Source organism: Callorhinus ursinus, unplaced genomic scaffold, assembly GCF_003265705.2.
Source record: "Callorhinus ursinus isolate GAN/ISIS: 27379988/994484 unplaced genomic scaffold, GSC_fseal_2.0 scaffold11, whole genome shotgun sequence".
NCBI lineage: Eukaryota > Metazoa > Chordata > Mammalia > Carnivora > Otariidae > Callorhinus > Callorhinus ursinus.
This window is the reverse complement of record NW_027397073.1, coordinates 56,471,943-56,496,326: the sequence shown is the minus strand read 5'-3', so window position 1 is coordinate 56,496,326 and position 24,384 is coordinate 56,471,943. Positions and strand designations below refer to the sequence as shown.

General features: G+C 44.8%; 1 protein-coding gene and 1 long non-coding RNA gene across 2 annotated transcripts in view; one reads left to right on the top strand and one right to left on the bottom strand.

Annotated features, from left to right (window-relative positions):
* LAMA1 (laminin subunit alpha 1) overlaps nt 1-24,384 on the top strand; it is a 164,877-nt gene that overhangs the window by 134,487 nt on the left and 6,006 nt on the right. Inside the window, exons 44-58 of the mRNA XM_073898513.1 lie at nt 313-467; nt 1,942-2,085; nt 3,002-3,135; nt 3,973-4,123; nt 4,874-4,998; nt 10,164-10,314; nt 10,938-11,082; nt 11,815-11,956; nt 14,667-14,781; nt 14,980-15,150; nt 17,134-17,297; nt 18,017-18,199; nt 19,597-19,732; nt 20,865-20,977; nt 24,125-24,314. Of these exons, the coding sequence (XP_073754614.1) occupies nt 313-467; nt 1,942-2,085; nt 3,002-3,135; nt 3,973-4,123; nt 4,874-4,998; nt 10,164-10,314; nt 10,938-11,082; nt 11,815-11,956; nt 14,667-14,781; nt 14,980-15,150; nt 17,134-17,297; nt 18,017-18,199; nt 19,597-19,732; nt 20,865-20,977; nt 24,125-24,314 (2,219 nt within the window). The remainder of the gene's footprint in view (nt 1-312; nt 468-1,941; nt 2,086-3,001; nt 3,136-3,972; nt 4,124-4,873; nt 4,999-10,163; nt 10,315-10,937; nt 11,083-11,814; nt 11,957-14,666; nt 14,782-14,979; nt 15,151-17,133; nt 17,298-18,016; nt 18,200-19,596; nt 19,733-20,864; nt 20,978-24,124; nt 24,315-24,384) is intronic.
* Nucleotides 19,005-20,998, bottom strand: LOC141373757 (uncharacterized). Its single transcript, XR_012380081.1, has 2 exons — nt 20,913-20,998; nt 19,005-19,256 (listed from the first exon to the last, which is right to left on the bottom strand). It is a non-coding gene; the product is annotated as an uncharacterized lncRNA (long non-coding RNA).

Sequence of the window (24,384 nt, the reverse complement as noted above, 5' to 3'; positions counted from 1 at the left end):
TACAGTATATAATGCATGTCACTTACAAACCGTGTTAATTGACTATTTACGTTGCTGGTATTGCTTGCAGCCAACAGTAGGCTATTCCTAGTGAAGTTTTGGGGGAGTCAGAAGTTACATGCAGCTTTGCGACTGCATGGGGGTTGAGTACCCCCACCCCTGAGTAGTACAAGAGTCAACTGTATTTACCAAAATTTCAAGGATCTGATCATTAGGATATTCTATTTTATTCAGTGCCTTGGTAATAATAAGTAATTCACTTCTCTTGTTTCTTCCCTGCCGCCATCTTTCTTGCCACCTGATACTTGGTAGCTCTGCTAGCTGGAAGAAGAGTGAAAGATGCAGAAATACAAGCCAGCCTTTTATTTGATCGGTTGAAGCCTCTGAAGATATTAGAAGAGAACCTGAACAGAAACCTATCAGAAATCAAACTGCTCATCAGCCAGGCGCGCAAGCAAGCAGCTTCTGTGAGTGTGGGCTGCTGTGGCTCTTGGGAGCTCGGCCCTCCCACAGTGGGGCCCTCAGTAACTCCCAGTCTCAGGGGGCTCCTACAGAGGGGACTGTCACGCCAGCCCCTGGACTTCTACTGAGTCAGCTCTTATCTCCCACATTTCTCACAGCCTTGTCTATAGTACTTTTAAATCTGTGTTAAGTATATTTACTTTGTGTGTGTGTGTGTGTGTGTGTATAGCCACTTACGACTTTTATTTATGGTGCCTATGCTTTGTCTAGAAAATACCTTCTTTCCTGCCCCGGAGAGTATATTTAAGTATACTTAAGTAGTCTCATTTTCTTTGTTTTTTGCTTCATTCAACCTGTTTCCAAACGTTAGCAAAGAGATCTCATGTCTTTATGGAGATTTATAATTGTAGCCTAGACTCACCAGTCCACAGCTGTTAGCTCAGCCGCTGTAGAGCCCGTGGTCTAAGTGTTTCCATCCAAGGCTCGTTGGCCGAGTACGGCATTATCGCCATCATTTTACCAGCCCGGTGTCAGCAGTCCAAGTGTTCGTCAGAATGTGTGCGCACTATGAGCCTCGTCGTCCAGGAGTCTGGAGACACAGCCTATACACACACAAATGCTCACAAATCTAGGTCACTAAATGCATCGAATACTTGCCAGCTGGAAAAGTACAAGCTTGAGAAAATGTTTACGACCATCCATAGCGCATGGCATTGGTCATGCTCTAAAGGGGAGGCATTTCGGGGAAATAATACTTTCAAGAGAATATGCCGTTGACACGCTGCTGGGGATTTATAGAGGACAGATGTGACCTCTGGTCTCATGTTCATCTGCTTGAACCCTGCTAGCTAAGAAAAAGCAGTTCTGGAGCCTTCCACTCCCCCTCCCCCGAGTGGCCTCAATATTGGAAAATGGCTGTCGGTTGACATGAGTTTGGTTTCAATGAAAGTCACCAAATAAACTTTAGTAAGCCCCACAGATGTTTCTAAATGCTCTGATTAATACAAATGTATAATCTTTATAGCTAATATAAGAAATATATGCAACTACTTAGAGAAACGTGTAGTAAGTGCAAAAGTTGCTCTATAAATATTTTCTGGATGTATAAATAGATTATCCCTTCATGTATTTGACACATGATCATCAAATATCCTTCCTGTGTCAGATGTAAAGATTCCAAGGTGATCTGGATAAGCTCCTGGTCTTAAGGAATTAAGTCTCACATGAGCGAGACCGTTTCCTATGTAAAATACTCTTAAAACTTCAAGACTGACTTTTCCGTATTTAAGTAGTTCACCAAATAAAATAATTTTCATCACCGCCTGATCTCATGTTATGAGACACAAAGCATTATGCTTCCTCAGGAGAGGAAACCTGCCTACCAGTGAAAATTGGTTCTGGAACAGTACTTTTGACCTCCTGGCGTGCTGCCAACGTGTGTCACTGAGTGATTAGGACACTTCCTCTTTCCTTTCACAGATTAAAGTCGCCGTGTCTGCAGACAGAGACTGTATCCGGGCCTACCAGCCTCCGATTTCTTCTGCTAACTATAACACCTTAAGGCTAAATGTTAAGACAAATGAACCTGATAACCTTCTCTTCTACCTCGGGAGCAGCACCAATGTGAGTATGGACTGTAGAAAGCAACAATGACTCTCTCCTGAGCATGTTATAGTTTCTGAATTGGCAGGGGTTTTTTGATGGAAAAAAAGCAGAGGGCCTTGGTGAAATCACTAATCCTTCGAAGGGAACTAAGCTTTTGCTAAACTAGTGGCATTAGATTAGAAACGAGGACCATGCTATTGAGGAGAGGGTCGTCCCTCTGCCATCGCAATTGCTAGCTGTGGGGTAGCCTTTCCTAATGTCTTCTGTAGCCTCTTCAGCCACCGAGAGTAGCCATGGGTGTGTAAAGTGGATCTCGGTGGTTGTTATCAGGAGTGGAGGTGTGCACTCTGACGGGCGTATGAGAATTATCCAGCTTCACCCAGGCTCCTCCACCCAGTGAGATTCTGGTGGTTCCCAGAGGGGCAAGTCCCCTGTGGAAACCACTGATTCCTTTGGCTGCCAGTGGGAATGGGTCAGAACCCCTGGGGGTGTGAGAGCAGAAAATATTACCAAGCACAAATTCTGAAACGTCTTCGTGGGAGCTAAGGCGCAGAACACATGCCTTACGTGTGTTATCCCTGATGTGGGATCTCATGGCTCCTGCCTTATTACGTATTTCACGTTCACTCACTGCCTTCTCAGACTGGGCAAACAAGTCGAGTGCCTTCCCTCATATTCCCTGTAGGCTACTGGTGACCCCCAGTAAGTGTTCCTGGGGAACTTTCTGGAAGGCACTAATATCCAACAATGGCTTAATGGTCTCCAGTACTGAGGCATGCTCCAGTTCCAGGGAGGGGAGCATTTAAAGACAAAAGACAATTTTTTGTTTTTTAAGAATAGGGAAAATGCTCCAGGAGCTCATTCTTTAACATGTTTTGGTAGTCGTGCAAACAGTCGGCACGTAAACTCATCCCAGCTCATGCCCGCACCCCAGTCTGATTTCTTGGCAGTGGAGATGCGGCGAGGGAAGGTGGCCTTTCTCTGGGATATGGGCTCCGGGTCAACGCGGTTGGAATTTCCAGACTTCCCGATTGACAACAACAAATGGCACAGTATCTATGTAACCAGGTAGTAGAGAAAGTTCTCTCCAAGTGTCTCTTTTTTTAAAGCTGTATCTTATAAGTTTGCAACATGTTTGTCACATCACATAATAGTCCTTGAAACTTTCGGGAAGTCAGATTATAGTAAAAGGATAGTTGGTTTAGATTAACTCTAGAAATAAGGGCTTTTTTTTTTCCTTATTACAGAAGAAATAAACTTTGTCACCAAAATCAACAATCAAAAGAAGAAAAAAGATAAAAATTTGTTACCTTTAGAATGTTAGGTCTAAAGCTGAGGCGGCCATCCCAGTAAATTGTGTTCTCCCCAGTAGAGGGGAATGAGAAGCAACACGGTAGAAATCCCACATGGCAGGTGTGGTATGTGCATAGAAGAGGAAAGAAGGCAAGGATCCAAAATTCAGACACAAAGCAAAATTCTTCCTTGTAAAGCCTCTCTCTAGTGGTAACTCCTTTTAAGCAGGTTTAGGTATATCTTTTTACTTTTCCATAACACTATGGTTTGTTGTTGCTGGAAATTCTTGTCTTTTGCTTCGTTATTTATGGAAATGAAGTAATACTGAAGGCAGTAGACTGCTTCAAATAGAGTTAACTCATTATGTGTAACTGGTTTAAGCAAGGAGGTAGCACGACGCAATTTATGATTTAGAAGACCTTCCCACAAGGCTTTGCGAGTAAACTGGGGGCGGGGTGGGCAAGATCGGAAGAGGGAGGTCAGCGGCGGGGGTGCCCGCTGCAGGGAACACGGGCAGGAGCAGCTGGAGGCTGCCTGGAGACAGATGTGTACGTACACGGACAGACTCGGAATTCTGAAAGTGTGCTTTTTGCAATTCTTTGTGACCCTTAGATTTGGAAACATCGGTTCGTTGAGTGTAAAGGAAATGAGCGCAACTCAAAAGCCACCAACAAAAACAAGTAAATCCCCTGGAACAGCGAATGTTCTGGATATAAACAACTCAACGCTCATGTTTGTTGGAGGGCTTGGAGGACAGATCAAGGTAACTTTCCAGATGTTCATCTGAACAGGACTGACAGGCTGCTTTTACCTAAAACTAGTGCGCTTAAATTATTGAACATATCCCAGGTAGATGCATATTTCTGGTTCCTATCATTTTGCTTAATGACAGTAAATTTGCAGAGTTGGGCTGGTTTTATAAAGCAAAGGATCCTGTCAAATAAAGATCGTAAATGGAAAAGAAGCCAATGGTCCATTTTGCTATTTGAGTTTCTTTTCTAGGACTGAAACAGGAAATTCAGTGTTCTGCATTCATTTCTGTAATTTCTCTTATTGCTATTCTGACTCCAGTGGTAGGATAATGGTAATTAGTGTTTAGCACCAGAGCCGGTGGGATTTATTTTATTATACCCATTATCCCCTTGCCGGATCAAGTTGAGTTACCTGGATTTGGTTTGGTGCCCTGAGAGTAAGGGTGTCAGTCCCAGCCAGGCCCTCACCACTGACCAACATGCTCTGAGCCTGTTTCCTCACCTGTAAAAGGGGCTTCTCTCCAGGGACCCTGGTAACCCAGGTGATCTTTAAGATCCTGTCTGGTTATCACTCGTTCTACGATTCCACTTAATAATTGGGAGGAAATCCAGTGATCACAACCCGGACATTTTTCTGGATGTTGTTTTCTCAGACTTTGGATGTTAAATTTGAGCTCCCAGGAAGGAGTTTTGTGTGCATGGAGAATGTATTCCTTTCCCCGATCCATGTGGGTTGTGTTTGTTTTATTTGTTTGTATTAGAAGTCTCCCGCTGTGAAGGTTACTCATTTTAAAGGCTGCATGGGAGAGGCCTTCCTGAACGGACAGTCCATCGGCCTGTGGAACTATATTGAACGGGAGGGCAAGTGCCATGGCTGCTTTGGAAGGTAACGGGCCCCACAATTTACTACATGGTGTCATTCACATCCGAGAGCTGCTTAGAGAATTCACATGCCCATCACGGTGGCGCAGAGTTTGTCATGTCGGTCATGATAGGTCATTTACTAATAAGAGCATGGGCATCATTTTTAACCTTAATTTAAGAAGTAGTTTTCACTGTGTCTCGTATGCTTTCATCATGGATCATGCCACTGAGAAGCATCACACATCCTCTCAAACCACCTTCTGTCTCAGAGAGCCGCGGGGAAGTCTTGGGTAAATCACTGTACATCTTTATTTTGAAAATATCTCCAAGGATGAGGATGTTGTTTGTGCTGCTAGTTTTTATAGATAAGTACTTTCCCATTCTTAAATTCTAGAATCCTAGAAATTAAATGCCTTTGGCAATGGAGAACAACTACCTGACATCGTTTGGCAGATATTGATATATAATAGCAGGCATTTAATAATCTCACCAAGCTCAACAGCCCCCGTTTTACTTTCTAAAAAAATAACTGCAACCCCAGAAGTATACAAGACTCGTTTTCTAGCACTTTCATAATTAAGACAATAGATTGCCTCTGCCATCAGAGAAATGTAACATCTGATATAATTCTGTCATCTAATGGGCTGCTCTGTCCAGATAGATATCTGCAATTAACAGTGAGCTGTGTCAAGATCAGTTGAAAGGAGTTCCCATTACATTTAGAAACGTGGGCAAGTTTTCATTTTGTTACTGTCAGATCTGTTTTCTCTTAGGGCTCATAGCTTGGGATTTTGTGGTTTGAGCCTTTTATTTGCTTCTTTACCTTGACTTTGCTTGCTTTCAAAGTCATGACCAGAAGCTTGGTTATTGGAGTCTTATGACTGAAAAAAACATTAGCTTTGGGGTCTCAGTTTCTCAGGCTCCCTCTCCTACCAAATCCCTCTCAGTGACTTTGTAATACGTCACTTCACCTCATGGAGACTTGGCTGCTTCTTCCAGAAAAGGAAAAGGAAAATCCTGTTGTCCTACCTCCCAACACTGGTGATGAGCACATCATGTGAAAATACTCGATAAATTTGAGACACTGCACCAGTGTTCACCTCTGATCTTCCTGCAGTCACAGTCCATTGCTTTTTAGGTGGACGTCTCAGAATTATTTGCTTGACAATAAGCGTGTGAAACCCAAGGTTTTGTAATTGGCAAGTGAGATCAAAAATGATAATGACACCAGCTCTAGAACTCTAGGAGCAGAGAACTCCCCATCACTTTTTCCTCTAGCTGTTTTTTTAGCGGGGAAGTTTCCCCAGCAATTTAGTGATTCTACCTTGAAAACTGTCCCAACCCCTGGACTCTGGGCCCCACATTGACCCCAGATCATGAATCTTACTTGTAGAAAGGAAAGTCTTAACAGAACTTGAAAATTTCTAATACGGAAAATGCCCCCCTACTTAACTGTTACAGTATCCCCAATTTCACCCATCATTTTCAGGGTTATTTTAAAACCTCTGGCCTTGAACCACAGCAATGAGGGAATTTAATGACTGCTAGCTCTTCTCCTCTTTTGTTGGAATGAGGAAGTCAATTGTCTATGTGGCCTTTCTTCTTCAAAGAGAAGAAAAACCTCCCACCACATGTCCAACCCCCAGGACCCCCGGCGGAACGTGAAGGTTGCTACAGACCGAGAGGAGAGAATAGCAGGTGCTTCCATCCTCCTGACCCTATTCCTGGAACTGGCTTTTTTGGTAGAGGGCTGACCACCCAGCTGAACCTTAGGGCCAGACTGACTCCTTAGTTCAATCAAAAGTTTAATTAAATGTTTTTCTGGGTACTGAACAAATCAGCTGGCTATCCTTACATTGACTACTGTATCTAAAGTATGTTTTTTAAAAGAACACTAGTTTGATATAGGATATTAAGGATACTTTTTTCTTAAAAAAAAAGATTTTATTTATTTATTTGACACAGAGAGAGCACAAGCAGGGGAGCAGCAGAGGGAGAGGGAGAAGCAGTCTCCCCGCCGAGCGGGGAGCCCGATGCGGGGCTCGATCCCAGGACCCTGAGATCATGACCTGAGCTGAAGGCAGACGCTGAACCCCCTGAGCCACCCAGGCGCCCCTAGATACTTTTTACTAAGTGGGGTAGAAGGTGTGTCCTGACCATAAATGGTTGGGAAGCCCTGAGTTAAACAGTTAAGTACACTTCCTTATTGTGAGGCCGTCAGAGCCTCTAATATGCTAACACGCACTAGCCGTGTCCTCAGGACAGGTGGAGTTGCAGCATGCCCAAACTCACCGGGTCCCCACCTTTTTAAAAAGCAGCATTTCAGAGTTGCTTATGTGCCATAGACCATACAGTGGCAGGTGCAGAGACAGACAAGCTGGTGCTCTCTGTCCGTGTTTGTAAATCGATTTGTCTTCATTTTAGGCAACCTCCCCTAGTTATTAGACAAAGACTTTAGCTTAGAATTAACAAACTAATTCTAGGAAATGAATCCCTTTTAGCAGACTGGGGATTAGAATTCAGTGTGCTTTTGACCTTTTTGTGTAATCTGCCATTATTTAAATCATTAGTGAGGTCCATTGATGTCCTTTAGATTTAAAAAATGATTTTCTCACTATGAACATTTACCTTTGACTTATATTACCAAGTAAATGAAATTTTTTTTGCTTTTTTATTCCTTTTTGAATATATGTTTATAATTACGAAGGATCTCTTAAATTCTTAGAGGATATTATACGATAAGCAACGGATTCTAACAGTTTTCATCTAAATATGGAAAAAGCCTTTTTATTAACAGGCCTTTATTCTCGTATTAGTTATGAGTGGCTCTTGTGACAGGCTATTTCGGGACCTTGGGGACAGACCAGTCACCTGTGTTCCGGGCCCCCTGCTAGCTGCTGGCGATGTCAGCGTTAGTCACGGGAGGTGACCTCCTCCAACGGGTCCTGGTCTCTAGGAGAGACAACTGTGGAAGCACAGAGGCGGGTGTCTGCGCTGCGGCGAGCGGAGGCACGGGTGGAACGGCTCCGGAGGCCCGGGGCCCAGGCAGCACCCCGCTCACTGTCGTGCAGCGGCCCCGAGTGCTGATGGGTAGTGTGGCAGGCGTGACGCCCCGGCGTGGCAGCCGGCGTCAGAGGCTTGGTGATTCTTTTTTTTTTTTTTTTTTTTTTAAAGATTGTATTTATTTGAGATTTTAGAATGAGATAGAGAGCATGGGGGGGAGGGTCAGAGGGAGAAGCAGACTCCCCGCTGAGCAGGGAGCCCGATGTGGGACTCGATCCCGGGACTCCAGGATCATGACCTGAGTCGAAGGCAGTCGCTTAACCAACTGAGCCACCCAGGCGCCCGAGGCTTGGTGATTCTTGACGGCTCACTGGGTTGAGAGCTGGGGAGGGAGGGTTGCTTTGGCAGTGCCGCTTTCATCTGTCCCCGGGTCCCTTGCCTGGGCAGGGGCCGGGAACCGCCTTCCTGTGGCCCACCTGGGAACAGGCACCTGGGCTGACTGGTGAGGCTTGTGGGCCTCGTGGTTATAGAACGGAAGCATGGCCACAAGGGGACAAGCCCCAGAAAAGTGTCATTGACCTGGGAGCAAAACCTTCTCAGGAGACGCGCATTCAAACATGGTTTCATTTGAATGTGTCCCTCTTTGTGGCCGCCTCATGTGGCCAGGCCCTGCTGCTGGAGAGAAGCCAGAAGCAGAGCATTCCCATTCTCAAGAACAAAGAACTCACGAGCTCTGGAGAGGGACAGGGCATGCACAGCAGGACAAGACAGATTTCTGGAGTTTTGTTTGAAACCTGGTTTCACCATTATCTTGGGTGTGGCCTTGGCCAAGATACTTAATCTTCGAGGCTCAGCTTTTAATAGGCAAAATGGCGACCCTTCAGGGACCTTTGAACAAAGCAGAATAATCAAGAGCTAACTGGAGTGAACATTTAAGTGCCAAGCACTGTTTAATTGAGAACTGTACATGTATTAGATCATGTATAGCCCTTCCTGAGAGCTTCTAGTAGTTTCCTTATTTTATAGATGAAGGCAATGAAGCACAGAGACATTAGGTAACTTTCCTGAGTTCACACAGCTAGTAAGTGGGGAGACAGGGATTTGAACCCCAGCAGTCTGGTTCTAGAGTCTGTGTGCTTAGCTGCATGAAACTGTGACCAGCCAAGAGACAGAGCAATGGAACAGGCCTGCAGGAAGTCACAGGTTTCAGAATGAAATAATAGAGAATTCAGCCATAGTTTCTTCATGCAGAGTGCATTTCCTTTAAGTTATACTTCTAAGAGATGTCAAAAGACCGAAATCTTTGGAAAAAGCGGGACTTCGGGAAGCTATCAATTTGAAACCTCAGGTTTCACAAAGCACTGCTATTTTTGTTAATGGAAACAGTGTCACCATTTGGTTACGTGTCCTGCTTGGAGATGTGGCACTCAGTTTGGGTATTATACCTTCAACTGGGAAAAGTGCAAATTCATATCCCGCCCCCCCAAAACACCCAAAGCCAGGTTTCACTATGAAGCCCAGAAACGTATTTTTAAAATGTATTAGGATATATTCCAGATAAACTTACTTTGTACTTGAAGAATGAATAAAGTCAGCCTTTTGAGGTGTGGGGGCAACCAGAAAACACATTGACCTGAGAAGTACTGAGGTCTACTCTAAATAACTTTGTTGTAAGCTCATCCTGCAGACTTTGAGATTTTCATTGTTGCCTTTTTTTTTTTTTTTGGTAAAATGGTCCTTCTGCTATATTAGTACATATTTGTTTTCCATCATTACTCCAGGTTAGCTGAAGTATTGCTTAAAACCAGCAGAAGGTGATAAAAAATTGCTCTGAAAGCTTTGGAATTAAAAAAGGACAGTGACATTAAAGGAAATCAGAACAAATGAAAATCTACTTGCGAAGTAGAAATATTTATAGCAGTTATCCATCCTTTGAAGACCTTTCTTTTTACTACAGTGAACACTGCCTACCTCAACTTTCTTTTCCTTAGAGAGCAACTGGCATTTGTCTTGCATACTCTCATGGCAACATATTTTAAGATATGACTTACACTCGTTATCAAATTATGGAAATAATAGCTCTACCACAATGTTTGTGAGGGGAAGCCCTCAGGAAAGGTATCCTTTCTTCTCTTTAACCACCTTCCTGAGAACAGATTGTGTTTCATCTGCTCTGCTTTGCAGCACCCAGAATGAAGACTCTTCCTTCCATTTTGATGGGAGTGGGTATTCAGTCGTGGAGAGAATGCTCCGGGCTACGGGGACTCATATAATTATGCTTTTTAGTACCTTTTCACCCAACGGTCTTCTTCTCTACCTCACTTCAAACGGCACTGTAAGTATATACAGTGAAATTGCTATGAGGATATTTACATTTAGTGACTGCTTTATGAGCATATACGAAGTAAGATATACATATGTATGCCATACTCTTTCCCCATTTTAAGTATTTATTATGTTATAAATTCACCAGAGAACCATTGCATAATACAGGAGAGCACCAAGTAGAAAAGAGCCATCCTATCATTTATAGATATCAATGATACTTGTTATTAAATTTTGACTTTATCTTGTTCCAGGTTCACTCTGATCACTGTGGCCTTCTTTGAATTCCATCTACAGGAATTTAATGTTATTTTTATCCTATTGTGGGGGTGATTTCTCTCAATCTGCTAGTTTTATTTGTAGGACTGGCCCATTTGTCGATCTAAATGAAGAAGATACAAAGATTGCACTTCTCTTACTGTAGATTTTGGCAACAGTGTGTTTCTCTCCTTTATATCTGTGTAGTATTCTAGAAAGTCTTCCCAGATACTTCAGTTTCCAACAGAGACCTCTGACTGTTGGGCCAGATCCAGTTTTTGGAGTTTGACTTTGGAAGATTTCTACCATCCGCAACTTGAAAGGGCATCTGTGAGAATGATAGAGCCCTGGGTAACTCTTTTCTCTTCTTCACAGAAAGACTTTTTATCCATCGAGCTGGTGCATGGCAGAGTCAGAGTTACAGTTGACCTGGGGTCAGGGCCTCTTGCCCTTATTACAGACAGACGCTATAACAATGGAACCTGGTACAAAATCGCCTTCCAGAGAAACCGAAAGCAAGTTAAGTACACAGAAGGGCAATGAGATGTTACAGGTCACCCTTGTCAGAGCAGAAATCCTTCCAAAAGCAGGGACACCTGAGTGGCTCAGTAGGTTAAATGTCTGACTCTTGATTTTGGCTCAGGTCATGGTCTCAGGGTTGCGAGATTGAGCCCTGCATTGGGCTCTCCACTGGGCATGGAGCCTGCTTGGGATTCTCTCTCTCCCTCTCCCCCTCCTCTCTTGTCTCTAAAAACTTAAAAAAAAGAAAAGAAAGAAGGGAGGGAGGGAGGAAGGGAGGAAGGAAGGAAGGAAGGAAGGAAGAAATCCTTCCAAAATCAGCAGTCTTTATTTATTTTAGCTTCTTGGGTACTCTTGAATGATACTCTGATAGAAAGCCATTGTTTTCTTTGAAATACTAAATGCCAGGATTCACATTTTGCTGGGGGAATATTAGAATTCTATTTTTTTTATAGTTTCCCAGTGTATTACCTAATATTAAATACTGAATTGGAATCAAAGATCAAATCCATTCTCTTTCCTGCCACATACATACTGCTGTCATTCAGTGATCTGTATTCTGGATTCATTGACTTTTGTACAGAGGATTTTCATGTGTCCTTTAATAGTCAAGAATACTCCCTGGTCAAGTGTGCAGAATGTGAAAGAATTTATAAAGAAAGAACTTACAAATGAACTTTGTTTTTACCTTAAGGTAGACAATGATTTTCATTTTCCTATCTCTTCTTTTTAGGAATCCTAGCAGTTATTGATGCATATAACACCAGTTATAGAGAAACCAAGCAAGGTGAAACTCCAGGAGCATCTTCTGACCTCAATCGTCTAGATAAAGATCCAATTTATGTGGGTGGATTACCTAGGTCAAGAGTTGTAAGGTATATCACATGCCATAATTATGCCCGTGATTGCCAGATGTGTTAGCTTCCTAGGGCTGCCATAAACAAGGCACCACAAGCCAGGGGACAGACAACAGAAGTGTGCTCTCTCACAGCCCTGGTGGCTACAGGTCCAAAATCAGGGTGTCAGCAAAGCTGTTTCCTTCGGAGGGCTGTGAGAAAGAATCTGTTCCATGCCTCTCTCCTAGCTTCTGGCAACTTCAGGCATTCCTCAACTTAGAGATAACATTCTCCGTGTCTTATTACATTGTCTTCCCTCTGTGTGTGTCTCTCTGTGTCCAAATTTCCCCTTTTTATAAGGATACCGGTCCTATTGGAACCACTCTAATGCCCTCATCTTAACTCGATTACATCTGTGACGACCTTATTTCCAAATCAGGTCACACAGGTACTGGGGGTTAGGACTTCATCATCTTTTATGGGGGACAAATTTTAACCCACAACATCTGCCTTGATTCAAACCGCTATGTGTCATATTAATTGGGAGGTAAAGAAACCCTTCTGCAGTAAAATTAATGATTTTTCTATTTGTTGCCTTTAGATCATCTGGAAATCATTACTAATTGTTACTAATATTATACAGTATTTGGAGACCCCATTTTCCATCACAAGTCGTTCTCCTCTCTAGAGATTTTAGTAGAATCTTTTTCAGGGCAAACAAATCATGCTCTCTGCAGACTTGTCTGGATTTCCCCTTTGTGTGATGAGAATGAATAATGTATGTGAAAGTTGAAAGACTAGCATCAGGAAGGTGGAAGAAAGATGCAGAGGAGGCAGTGAAATCGTTTTGTAGCACTGATTCATGTTTTAGCTTTGTGACTTGACTTTAATAATTGACATAAGCTTTCTGTGGGTCATTGTCCTCAGTTTTGTAATTTTGGATTGGACAAATTAAGCCCTAAGTTTCTTCCACACCATTAAAAAAAAAAAATGTCCTCTATGAAAGGCCAGCAGTCAAGGCACGATGGATTCCAGGGAGGGGGATTATCAAATGTCCGGTGGTCTTCAGGTCAGTTAGTAGCACTGGCCCGGTCTTCTAGCCGAGTTCTGGCGCGGAACCCCAATAAGCCGCGTGCAAGGGCAGCCGCTCTGGGTGCTGCAAGTTGAGCAGCCCAGATCCACTCCTCACCCCTCTCTTTGCCAGAAAGTTCCAAGGAACAGTTTACCACCACAGTCACCACGCCCCTAGCCCATCTTGGAAATAAATTATACTTAAACTTCAGGGGAGTTGGTCCCTTGCCCCAGGTCTTACCCCTCTGCCAAGACGGAGCCAGGACTGGAAGCCCGTCTCCTAATCCCAGATTCCAGATAACGTTTCCTCACCTGGTGGCGGCAGGGGTGGATGCTCCTGTAGCAACAAGCTGGCTCATCAACCACATTTCACTGCAGTTTTTTTTTTTTTAACCCAACAGTACTGTGCTATTTCTTCTGTAGTGGGACATACGGATCTAAGATACTTTTCAGGCTGGCATAGTATTCTATAGGCTGAATCTGTGATCAGTACTCTTAAGTACCGGACCTAAATGGATACCATGTAGTCACTGGAGAAAAGGTCCCATTTTCTAGGAGGATATCCCAAATCACAGACTTCTATGCTAGAAGGAACTTTGGGTATCTATCAAGGCCAGCCTCCTCATTTACAAAGGAAGAAACGGAGATCCAGAAAGGTCGAAATCTGTCCTAAATCAAGTAGTTGCCTACTGGTCTGCAGCTCATTGCTCAACACGGAGGGAGAGAAACATGAGATGAGACCCTAACTGGAAACCATGTGACTTCCAAGGTCTCCTGTCACGAGCTGATGTTTCAGAGTCTAGCTTGGAGATGTTCAGTCATCTCCATATTTGGGAAGTGAGAGCTTGATTACATGACAGCCTCACCCCAGCCAGCAGTGTGGCAACTTCTGTTAAGAAAAATATGGTACTGATTTGGAGTCGAAGAAATGGGGATTTGGATAATCCTAGACTTCACCAAATGCAATTAATTCCTTCAGGACAAAGCTCACGACTATGTAGTTGGACAACGGCCAGTGACTTCTGTAGCCATGTGATCCTAGGAAATAACTGCCCACACCTGCTTCCATGGGAGGCTTATGTCCATGTTCTACCCTACATGAAACCTGGATTTCAGTCTGTGTGCCATTTTTTTCTTTATGACTGTGTACTGTCTTTCATAATTGGCCTGGTTTTTTTTAAAGATTTTATTTATTTATTTGACAGAGAGAGACACAGCGAGAGAGGGAACACAAGCAGGGGGAGTGGGAGAGGGAGAAGCAGGCTTCCCGCGGAGCAGGGAGCCCAATGCGGGGCTCGATCCCAGGACTCCGGGATCATGACCTGAGCCGAAGGCAGATGCTTAACCAACTGAGCCACCCAGGCGCCCCTAATTGGCCTGTGTTTTAATGAGTATATTTAAATTGCAGTGACTATAATACTTTTCCTTAAAATAGTAAACATTTTATCTAGGTAGCCATTTAGTCTCACTGAATTCAACCCCCTTCTTTGGTCCTAAGGAGAGTATTCATTTGACCTGAAGCCTTCACCATCAGTATCCTTCTTAGAGACCTAGACTTTTCTGCAGAATGAGATATAGAAGCAGCTCTCCTTTACTTGTAGATCTATTTTTATTTTTATTCCTTCTTCCAAAAATGGAGTTATAAAAGGCAAATTTTGTTCTCATGCCTTCCCCACAGGAAAGGCATCACCAGCAAAAGCTATGTGGGCTGTATCAAAAACCTGGAAATATCCAGATCAACCTTTGATTTACACAGAAATTCCTATGGAGTGAGAAAAGGCTGTACACTGGAGGTGGGAAGCATTTTATTAATATTGGAATGAGTTTCTATAAATGTCCACTGACTTACCAATATAGTGAGGTAACAAAATCTAAGTCGGGGGTGGGGGGAGGATGGGAAAGGGATGATGGGGAGACCTGCACTAACCCCCACCACGGGCGATACAGCATTCAGGTGGGCCTGACGGTGTTCCTTCCTCTTTTGTGACCAGCCTATCCGAAGTGTTAGCTTCTTGAAAGGCGGCTACATTGAACTGTCACCCAAGTCTTTGTCACCAGAATCGGAATTGTTGGTCACATTTGCCACCAAGAACAGCAGTGGCATCATCCTGGCTGCCCTGGGCAGGCAGCGGGAGAAGCAGGGTCATCTGCAGGCCCATGGGGTGAGTAGCTCAAATGCTACTGCTATTCAGCCAGGAGCTAAGGAAGGAAATGATTTCGAGAAACACTAGGTGGAAAATGACTTAGTCATGAACACTTATTGTAGCTGTGTGGCCAGTTTGAGTGTGCATCTCAGTAAGTAGGAGTTACACGGCTGAATGTCTTTTCGCTATGAATCAGGGGTTTCTCTGTGACACAGTCTATTCTCCTTGTCTAGCTACTGAGAAGGAGGATACTTGCTGTCTACCTCCAATCCTTTCCAAGCGCATTCGGGTAGCACAAACTGAGCTTTGTTCTACGGTGCGGTTGTTACTCTTTACCCTTAAGTCCTGTAGAGGTTTTTAGTACACTGCTCCAGGAAGCACAATTTTCCTTATCTACAAATAGGATTGAAAGAGAAATGTGGCCTGTGATAAACACAGTGGACCAGCAGAAGAGAGTTGATGGTTTTCCACATCTGTGTTCCGTTTTAAGAGCATAGATGATATTTACCCTTTCCTGCGCTCAAACTTGCCTATATCATGTAATCTGAAGGGGCTTGACCAGGCGCTAATTAAGGAAGCAGAAGTCACGTCAGCGCCACCCGCAGCGCGCTGTCCTCTGCCGCGCACGAGACCGCGCAGATACTGCTGCGTGATTATCACACCCACACACGGCGAACGCTGCTTCCTACGTTTTGCTGAGGAAGAAACGGGTTCAGAGAACCTTGTTAACCTGCCCAAGGTCACGCAACTGATCTAGGTCAGAGCCAGGACTGGAACACCAGTCTGCAGACCCCTCATGCCTCCCGAGCCACTTGGTGAAGATCTAACAATGACATAGTGGTGTATGGACTCCACCCATCTTTTCCTTTTTTCCCTAGTTGAGATGAAATTCATAGAACATAAAAGTAACCATTTCAAAGTGAACAATTTAGTAGCATTCAGTGCTTTCACAATGTTGTGAGGCCACCTCTGTCTAGTTCTAAAACATTTTTATCACCCAAAATAGAAGCCTGTGCCATGAAGCAGTCACTCCCCATCCCTGGGGACCACCGGTCTTCTTTCTGTATCTATGAGTGAATTCCCCTGTTCTCTAGATTTCATAGAAATGGGTGCACACAGCATGTGATCTTCCATGTCTTCCACTTAGCGTGTTTTGGAGCTTCCTCCACATTGTGGCAGGTGTCAGCACTTCATTTTTATGGTTGAATTGATACTCCACTGTGTGTACACAGCATAATGTATTCACTGATGGACATTTGTGGTTTTATCTATGTTTTGGCTATTATGAATAATGCTGCTACGAACAAGTACTCACATACAAGTATTCGTTTGAGCACCTTGAGTTCTTTTGAGTATATATACCTAGGAGTGGAATTGCTAGGTCACATGATAATTCTACGGTTCACTTTTTGAAGAACTGACAGACTGTTTTCCTCCACCATTCTCAACAGAACCATTTGCTAATGAGTTTGCTGCTATGTCAGTAACATGGTGTGTGGTCATCCAAGGCTCACAGAGATATTGTGAGACACTCTTATTCCCGTTCTGGTGGAGCTATTTTCAATGTGGCAAAATAGTTCTCAGAGCTTTAATAATTTCCAAACTCTTCAACCTTTTAATCCTCCTTTTAGAAATGTCAGAAACAATTTCACGGGCAAAAAGTGTTATGAATGGTAACAAAAAATTGGAAACTAAATTTTTAACAATAAAAAATTGATCAATACTTATAATGTATCTATTTGTTGGCACACAATGTGGCAATAAAAAGTATGAAGGCTATGTAGAAGTGGAAATCTTTGATATGGTTAGTGATATGAGCATAATGCCGAATGTAAGTTATATGAGCAAAGATTAGAAAGTCATATACAAAATATAAAAGAGTTGTGTTAGATGGAGATGGTGATATTCTTAATAAATTGCTTATTAATATTCCATTATCTTCATAAGATAATAATTTTAAAAATCACATAGTAATGTTTTTTTCTATCTGAAATCTCTTAGCAACCTTCCCAGCCATTCTTTTCCATCATGCTGATTGAAGGCCACATTGAAGTGCATGTTAACTCTGGCGATGGAACAAGCCTGAGAAGAGCTCTCCTGCGTGCTCCCAAGGGCACATATGGCGATGGACAAGAGCATTCCATTTCCTTGATAAGGACCGGGAGGTATTTGTGTACAAGGGCATGGTGACCTCACCAATAGGAACCTCGTTAGGATACTCTTTGCAGTGAAATGATTGGGATGATTAGTATGAGGTCATGAGCATTCAGAGATTTTATAGCTCCATAATAATTCTGGAACCTTGCTAGAATACCTCCCTGGAAATTAATTTCATCTGCTTTGAAATAAGATATTTGTGGAATTTTCAAAATTGAAAAACCTTAACCCTGCTCTTTTCTGGGGCCTAGTCTACATTGTCTTAGAATCATTCTGTGGCAAATGGTACCATAGTGTTAGTAAATAACATTACATTAATACTAAAAAAGCAAATGGAAAAATTAGTAAATAGTAACATAGTAAACAGTAAAATACAAATAGTAAAATAGTGTTATATCAACATCCCTATGTATTTCCCTCCAAAACTATAGACCAAATATTTTAAAAGCATGTTGGACATTTCATCACAGATAAAGTAAAAGAACAATACCCTCCAAAAAGCAACTGAACTCAACAGTGTTTAATAACATGTATTCATTTGGGGAGAATGTTCAATTTTAAGTTTTCATTTTCAAGATTCACCTTTTTATTCATATAGTGTCATGTTAAAAATTTATATTTCAGTATGAACTTTTTTCATTCAGTATGAACTTGTGGAATTATATATTAAAATAGTTATGTTTCATTATATTTAAAAGCTTTTTTTTCCCCTCCTTTGACCTTTTAGAGTTATCACTGTCCAAATGGATGAGATGAATCCTGTAGAAATGAAGTTGGGCCCCTCAGCAGAAAGGACAATAAATGTATCCAAGCTGTACATAGGGGGGATTCCAGAGGGGGAGGGGACATCAGTGCTCAAGATGAGAAGATCGTTGCATGGCTGTATCAAAAACCTGATCTTTGACATGGAGTAAGTATAACTGCTCTCAACACGTTTTTGCACTTCCTAGAAATCTTTTATTGCCGAGTACTGACACTGATCTGCTATCTAATTTTGTTGTTTGAGATTGCCTAAAATCCTACGTTTCTGAATAACAAGTGAACCCCATTGTTCTATCACAACAGTCACCCAAATGGATTTTATTGGATTAGAATGATGGATAGATCTGGTAATCCTAGAATTAAAAAAAAAAAATACCACTGAACATTAGTTCGATAGGACCATCAATAAACATCAGAGGTCAAATACACTTTTGACCTGCATTTCAGGGAATACAGAGATTTTGTGATGCAGGTTTCTTGCTGCCTTGAGCTCACTGCTTTAAGGAGCCTTTACAGCTGGGCTACTTGCAGCTTCAGATTATTAATGGTTCCTCCTAAAACACGGACTGTCTAATTAAGAACTGTTAGTCTGTGTCCTCTGGGGGGCTCACGATGAGGAAGAGAATGGACATGTGCCCATGGGTGGTTACTTCTTCCTCACTCAGCCTCTGCCTAGGTAAGAGTGCTGGTGGGACAAAGGCCGTGCTATGAGCTGGAGGTGGGGGGTGCGGAGCCAGAGTCTGCCCGGGAGAAACTGAGCATGCGCTGAGCGTCAGGAGACCGAGGTTCCCCTCCTAGCTGGGCTGCTGATTTTGCCTTGAGACCACGAATAAGGACCTGGATCTTTGATGGTCACCGTGTCCTCTATAAAAGAATCTCTTAAGAGTCCTTGAAATTTAAAAGAATAAAACAGTATATTGGGTTTCAGCACAATTCTAATGTCAGAGCCTTGGTTTACGTATTTGTACAGTTGATTTATTTATTCACCCAGTTCTGTTTATAAATGTACCAAGTGATTTGGCGTCTTCTTCTTCCTGAAAACCATGAGGCTGGGAATTCCATAGGGCAGAAACGTTTCTGTGCTGTTCACAGCCATGTCCCCAGAAAGTGCCAAGAGGGTAGAGGCAGATGGGACATGTTGCAAGGGCTACAGAGTAAAGGGAATTAGGAGAAGTGTACTTCATGACTTCCTGGCAGCTGTAAACCTGTAAGAAGGAAAGAAATGAGTGTTTAAGTGAGGCCAGTGTGCGCACTACTGTGAGGGCCAGAGCCAGTCTTTCCCTTGGCCCAGGCCCAGGCTGCAGGAGGGGCTGGTGGCACCTGAGCCGGTTCTGGAGGGGTGGTGGCCAGGTGGACAACGTGGGGAGGGGCTGGAGGGGCGGGGGCGGCAAGAATCAAACGCCGTGGAAGATGGTCAGCTTGGTTACCGTAACGTAAGAGTAAGAGATGAGCGGTTCCGCATGGATGTTAGTGCTCAAGAGTCAAATGACATTGGTTTATGTGTTGACTTGTAGCATCTTAATTTTGTAAACACTTTGTATCTAGACATTTGGATTTCACGAGTGCGGCTGGCAATGAACAGGTGGACTTGGATGCCTGCTTGCTTTCAGAAAGGCCAAAGCCGGCTCTTGACAGAGAAGACAGTGAGCTCCTGCCACAGCCCCAGCCTTTACCAAGTCTGGTAAGAGGGGCTTTCCTTACTCTTTTTTTTTTTTTTTTTTTTAATTCAGTTAGCCAACATATAGTACATCATTAGTCTCAGATGTAGAGTTCAGCAATTTATCAGTTGCATGTAACACCCAGTGCTCATCACATCCCATGCCCTCCTTAATGCCCATCCCCCATCTAGCCCATCCCCCACAAACCTCCCCTCCAGCAACTCTGTTCTCTATCATTAAGAGTCTCTCTCTCTTTTTCTCCCTTCCCATATGTTCATTAGTTTTGTTTCTTAAATTCCACATATAAGGGAAATCATATAGTATTTGTCTTTCTCTGACTTACTTCACTTAGCATCACTCTGTAGCTCCACCCAAGTCTTTGCCAGTGGCAAGATTTCATTCTTTTTGACGGCTGAGCAATATTCCATTGCATATGTATTGACCAAATATTTTTAATGGCAGTTATTAGTTTTCATTTTCTTCTCCCTTTTCTGATTTCTCCATTTCCTTGGTTAAAAGCATGCACTCTAAGTATGTGGTGGTGCAGTCACGCAAAGAGCAGTACCTTCCAAGCAGAGCCAATCGTTGAGTTCAAACCAGCTCTCTTGGTAGCACCACCACATGCCCCCCCCCCACCGCTTGCAAGCCAGAAATGTGAGTCTGAGGCCTCATGTGGTTCGGACTCACTATGTGGAGGGTGCTGTCAGGACGCAGGTTTCCAAGCAGACCCCCTCCCACACGGGCTCCTCTCTGCTGTACCTTGCTACTGCCCAGGAGGAATTAGAGATGTCACCCTCAGAGACCCTGCCAGGCAAGGGGCCTGTGGGCACTTCCAGTTTCCTGGTGCACGTGCTGGAGCTGCTCCTGCAGCCGCTGATACCCTCTGGCCCTTCCCCGGATGAAAACTCAGGGGAATTTTAAGCAAACTTGAGTGGGACTAAGGTGAAAGACAGAAGCTCCAATTGCCTTCTCAGAGATAAAGAGATAGCAAGTTAATTATTTAAAGCAAAGATTAAGTCTGTGCCAACACATACTTGTAGCTGTTGGTGTTCTAATTCAGTTGCTTCAGAGAGGTCTTCTTCATGGAAAAACTTGTGTACATGTTAGTGGCGGCCCTGGCTCTGTGTGGTGAGAGTCCGTCCGCATCTCTTACAGGAACGGTGTGCTGTGGACAGAGCCCCAGAGTATATCCCCCGTGCTCACCAGTTTGGTCTCATGCAAAGCAGCCATTTCGTGTTGCCTTTCAATCAGCTGGCTGTCAGAAAGAGGTGGGTATTGCTCTAAAGTCCGTATTCGGTGTCTCACTGAGAGATGAACCCGGGAGGTATTCTTCAGCAGCAAGAAGGCAGAGGACAGGAATGCAGCCTTTGTGCACAGTAGACGCTTCAGATGTGCTTCACTGGGGCTCCTGGGGTCTGTCCTCGCCCCTTCTGGTGAAGGCCGGTTGCTGCCTCTCTGTGTGAATGTAGGAAAGTACATAGGTAGGTTATCTCTCTAAAGCACTCTTGTTCTAGAATCTCAAGTCCTCTGGATCTATCATCATCTGGACTTTCAACCCTACTGTATTGTAAGCACTTACGAATCTGATCAAATTGTCCCCCCAGACTCTCTCACTGTGCCCCTCGAACCCCCTGGTGCCACACCAGTGCGCCCCCGACCCTTCTCGCCCTCATACCTCCTTGTCCCCGAGGACCCTCCCTCAGCTAAGCCAGTCCACGTCCCTCGGAGAAGGCCTGGGACTGGTCAGGGTTCCTCCAGATTCCACATTCCTCCTCTTCTCCAGGTGCTCCAGGCTGCACCCGTCACTACTGCCCCTTGTGATCACTGACCCCATCCCGCGGGCTTCAGACCTTGACTCAGTGTCTTTGTTCCACAGCTGGGGCCATCCTCTCCAGGACTTCAACCAGCCCGCATCTGACCTTCCAAGTCCTCTGGCTCCTGTCTTTCAGGGGGCTTTCCTCAGCCACCCATTCCCCATGATCATACCCTGGGCCACTTTGTCAATACCCATCCCACCTCCAAAATCTCTGTCTGAAGCATCCTCTTAATCAGTCCCTCCTCCTTCTCGCTACTGTTGCTTCCCATCCCAGCAGCTCCTCAACTGCGCCAAGACCTCAAAGCCCTCATGCTTTCTCACCACCACCTCCCTCCGCACCCCACGCAGCACCGTTTATCCCCAAACCAGATGGGCCTAGGCCATTAATACCCATGTTCCTTTGTTCACTGGCCCTGGGGAGAACTCCTACTTGGCTAATCCGTGCCAGAACCCAAACTGGGGGTCAAGGCTGTAGAAGTGTGTGTCTCTTTCCTCCCTGGTTTGACCTGAAGCCAGTGATTTCAGACGGAACCTCCAGATTACACGGGCAGCCAGTACGGTTCTCTCATACGTTCACGCGTTTTTACTTCTCATAGCTTCTCTTATCTCAAAACTCTGTACATTCCCACAGCCTCTCTCCATGCCCCAGCCCATGACCGCCTCAGGGAACAGAGAGAACTCCCTCATCTGTCCACTACCAAAAAGAGCAACCCCCCTCCCTGCCTCTGTCCCCACCCTTGTACCTCTTCCCCTGCTACCACAGAGGAGGGGTGCTACTGGCCCCTCTCGCTTGCCCTCTGGAGCCCATCACCTCTCTCAGAGCCATCGCCCTCATCAGCATCAGTGTTAACAAGAGGAGCAAACACTTGTGCCCAGACTGCCTCAGTATTTCATACATACACCCCAACTCAGTCCTATAATTATCCTATGAGGAAGGTATGCTCTTTATTTTATAGATGAGGAAACTGAGGTACAGGGAAGTGAAGTCGCCTGCTCAGGGCACACAGCAGAACTAGGATTCAAACCCAGGCACTGCGTTTATGCTGGTAACCATTCCCTGTCTGGTAGTTCCTAACTTAAACTCTAAGAGACTCCACATCCCACCCTACCCCCACAGTATCCTGGCTGTATTTCAAGACTCCTTGAAAGAGTTGCTTTAAAAACAACAACAACAACAAAGGCTGCCTTCTGTGGCAGACTGCCTCCCCCCCCCCCCCTTCCCCCCCCCCACACCCAGTCAGCCTCCCCTCACTTCTTGATTGCTCTTGCCACAGTTACGGCAGCCCCGCTGTGGCCACATCCCCGTGAGGCCTTCCTTGCTGGGCCCTCAGCATTATCACATGCACTGGGCTGTCTTAGCCCCACATGCTCCTGATTTCCTGGTCTCCCTGTGCCCCCCTGCTCAGTCTCCTTTGCTGGCTCCTCTTCCCCCCGAGAAGGCCCAGGCCCTCTTCTGTGTATTCTCCTAGGTGAACTTCCATATTTCAGTGGCTTTAAAATACCATTTATTTGCACCAGCACCCACATGTCTAGCCCTGACGTCTGCTTCAGACTCAGGAGGCGTACACCCGGCCGGCTCCTCCACGCCTCCTTGTGCATTGGCATGGGCCCCTCCCATGAGTTCAGTCTTCCCCCGGACCTGCTGTCCTCGTCTTTGCCATTTCTGTAGCCATCAGCACCGCTCCCCTGGGTGCCTGGGGCCCTAACCTAGAGATGGTTACTCTCGTTCCCTGCCTCTCCAAATTCAGTCCGTCCGCAAGTCCTATTGCTTCTTCCTCTGGAACATTTTGTGAATTAGCTTACCCCCTCTAGATCCCCCACATCGCCCTGGTTGGAGCCACCACGACCTGGCCTCTGGACTCTTGCAACAGCTCCCTGCCTCATGTCTGCTGCCACCCCGGCCTCACCGGTGGCTTCTTCACAGCACAGCTTCCTTTGAAAATGTAAACCAAGCCCCGCCCACTCCCCTCTGCACCTCAGATCTAAGTACTGCCTCTCAGAGCCCCTCATCCGCGAGGGCAGGGCCACACCCTCCTGTCCCCGTCCCTGAGCACTGTGGTGATGCTGTGCGTCCATCTGTGGGCGGCCGCCCAGATGCCAGCCCCCATCGGCGGCCGTGCGCCGCCTTCGCCCGTGGAGCCCTGCTAGGGGGTTCCTGGCTGTCCCGCCAAATCAGGCCATTGTTTTCACATACTCCGTGCTGTCCGAAAACAAAATGCCGGTCTATCCTGCTGAGCTTTGTGAGGCTTGCTCCTGTCGTTCAGAGCTTCCTGCCTGACTACTTAATAGAAATAACCACCAGTTTGCCTCTCATGACCCAATTTGATCGAATAGATTTCTAGTATTAGTTTTGTGGGAGAAAGGACATTCCTCTTTGTCCACTGCTTCAGCCTCACCATCTAGAACAGTTCCTGGCAGATATACATATGGGGTAACCCTTAATTGAATGAATGGATGGATGAATGAATAATGAATGACTGCCGAGATGTTCAATATAAAGGTTGAAACAACTACTGGGTTCTCTCTCTGAGGTTATTTTTAAAAGTAAAAGTGAAAGTTTATTCCTTTCTGAGGGCTGAGCTCTTGTTTTTTTTTCCAGGCTCTCAGTTCAGCTAAGTATCCGAACATTTGCCTCCAGCGGTCTGATTTACTACATGGCTCATCAGAACCAAGTTGATTATGCCACGCTCCAGCTACATGGGGGCCACCTTCACTTCCTGTTTGATCTTGGGAAAGGCAGAACGAAGGTCTCCCACCCTGCACTGATCAGTGATGGCAGGTGGCACACGGTATGTTCTCAGGAAGCTTGTGATCACTCATGCTGTTTTATTCCATCCACTTCACGGTCATGAAATGACC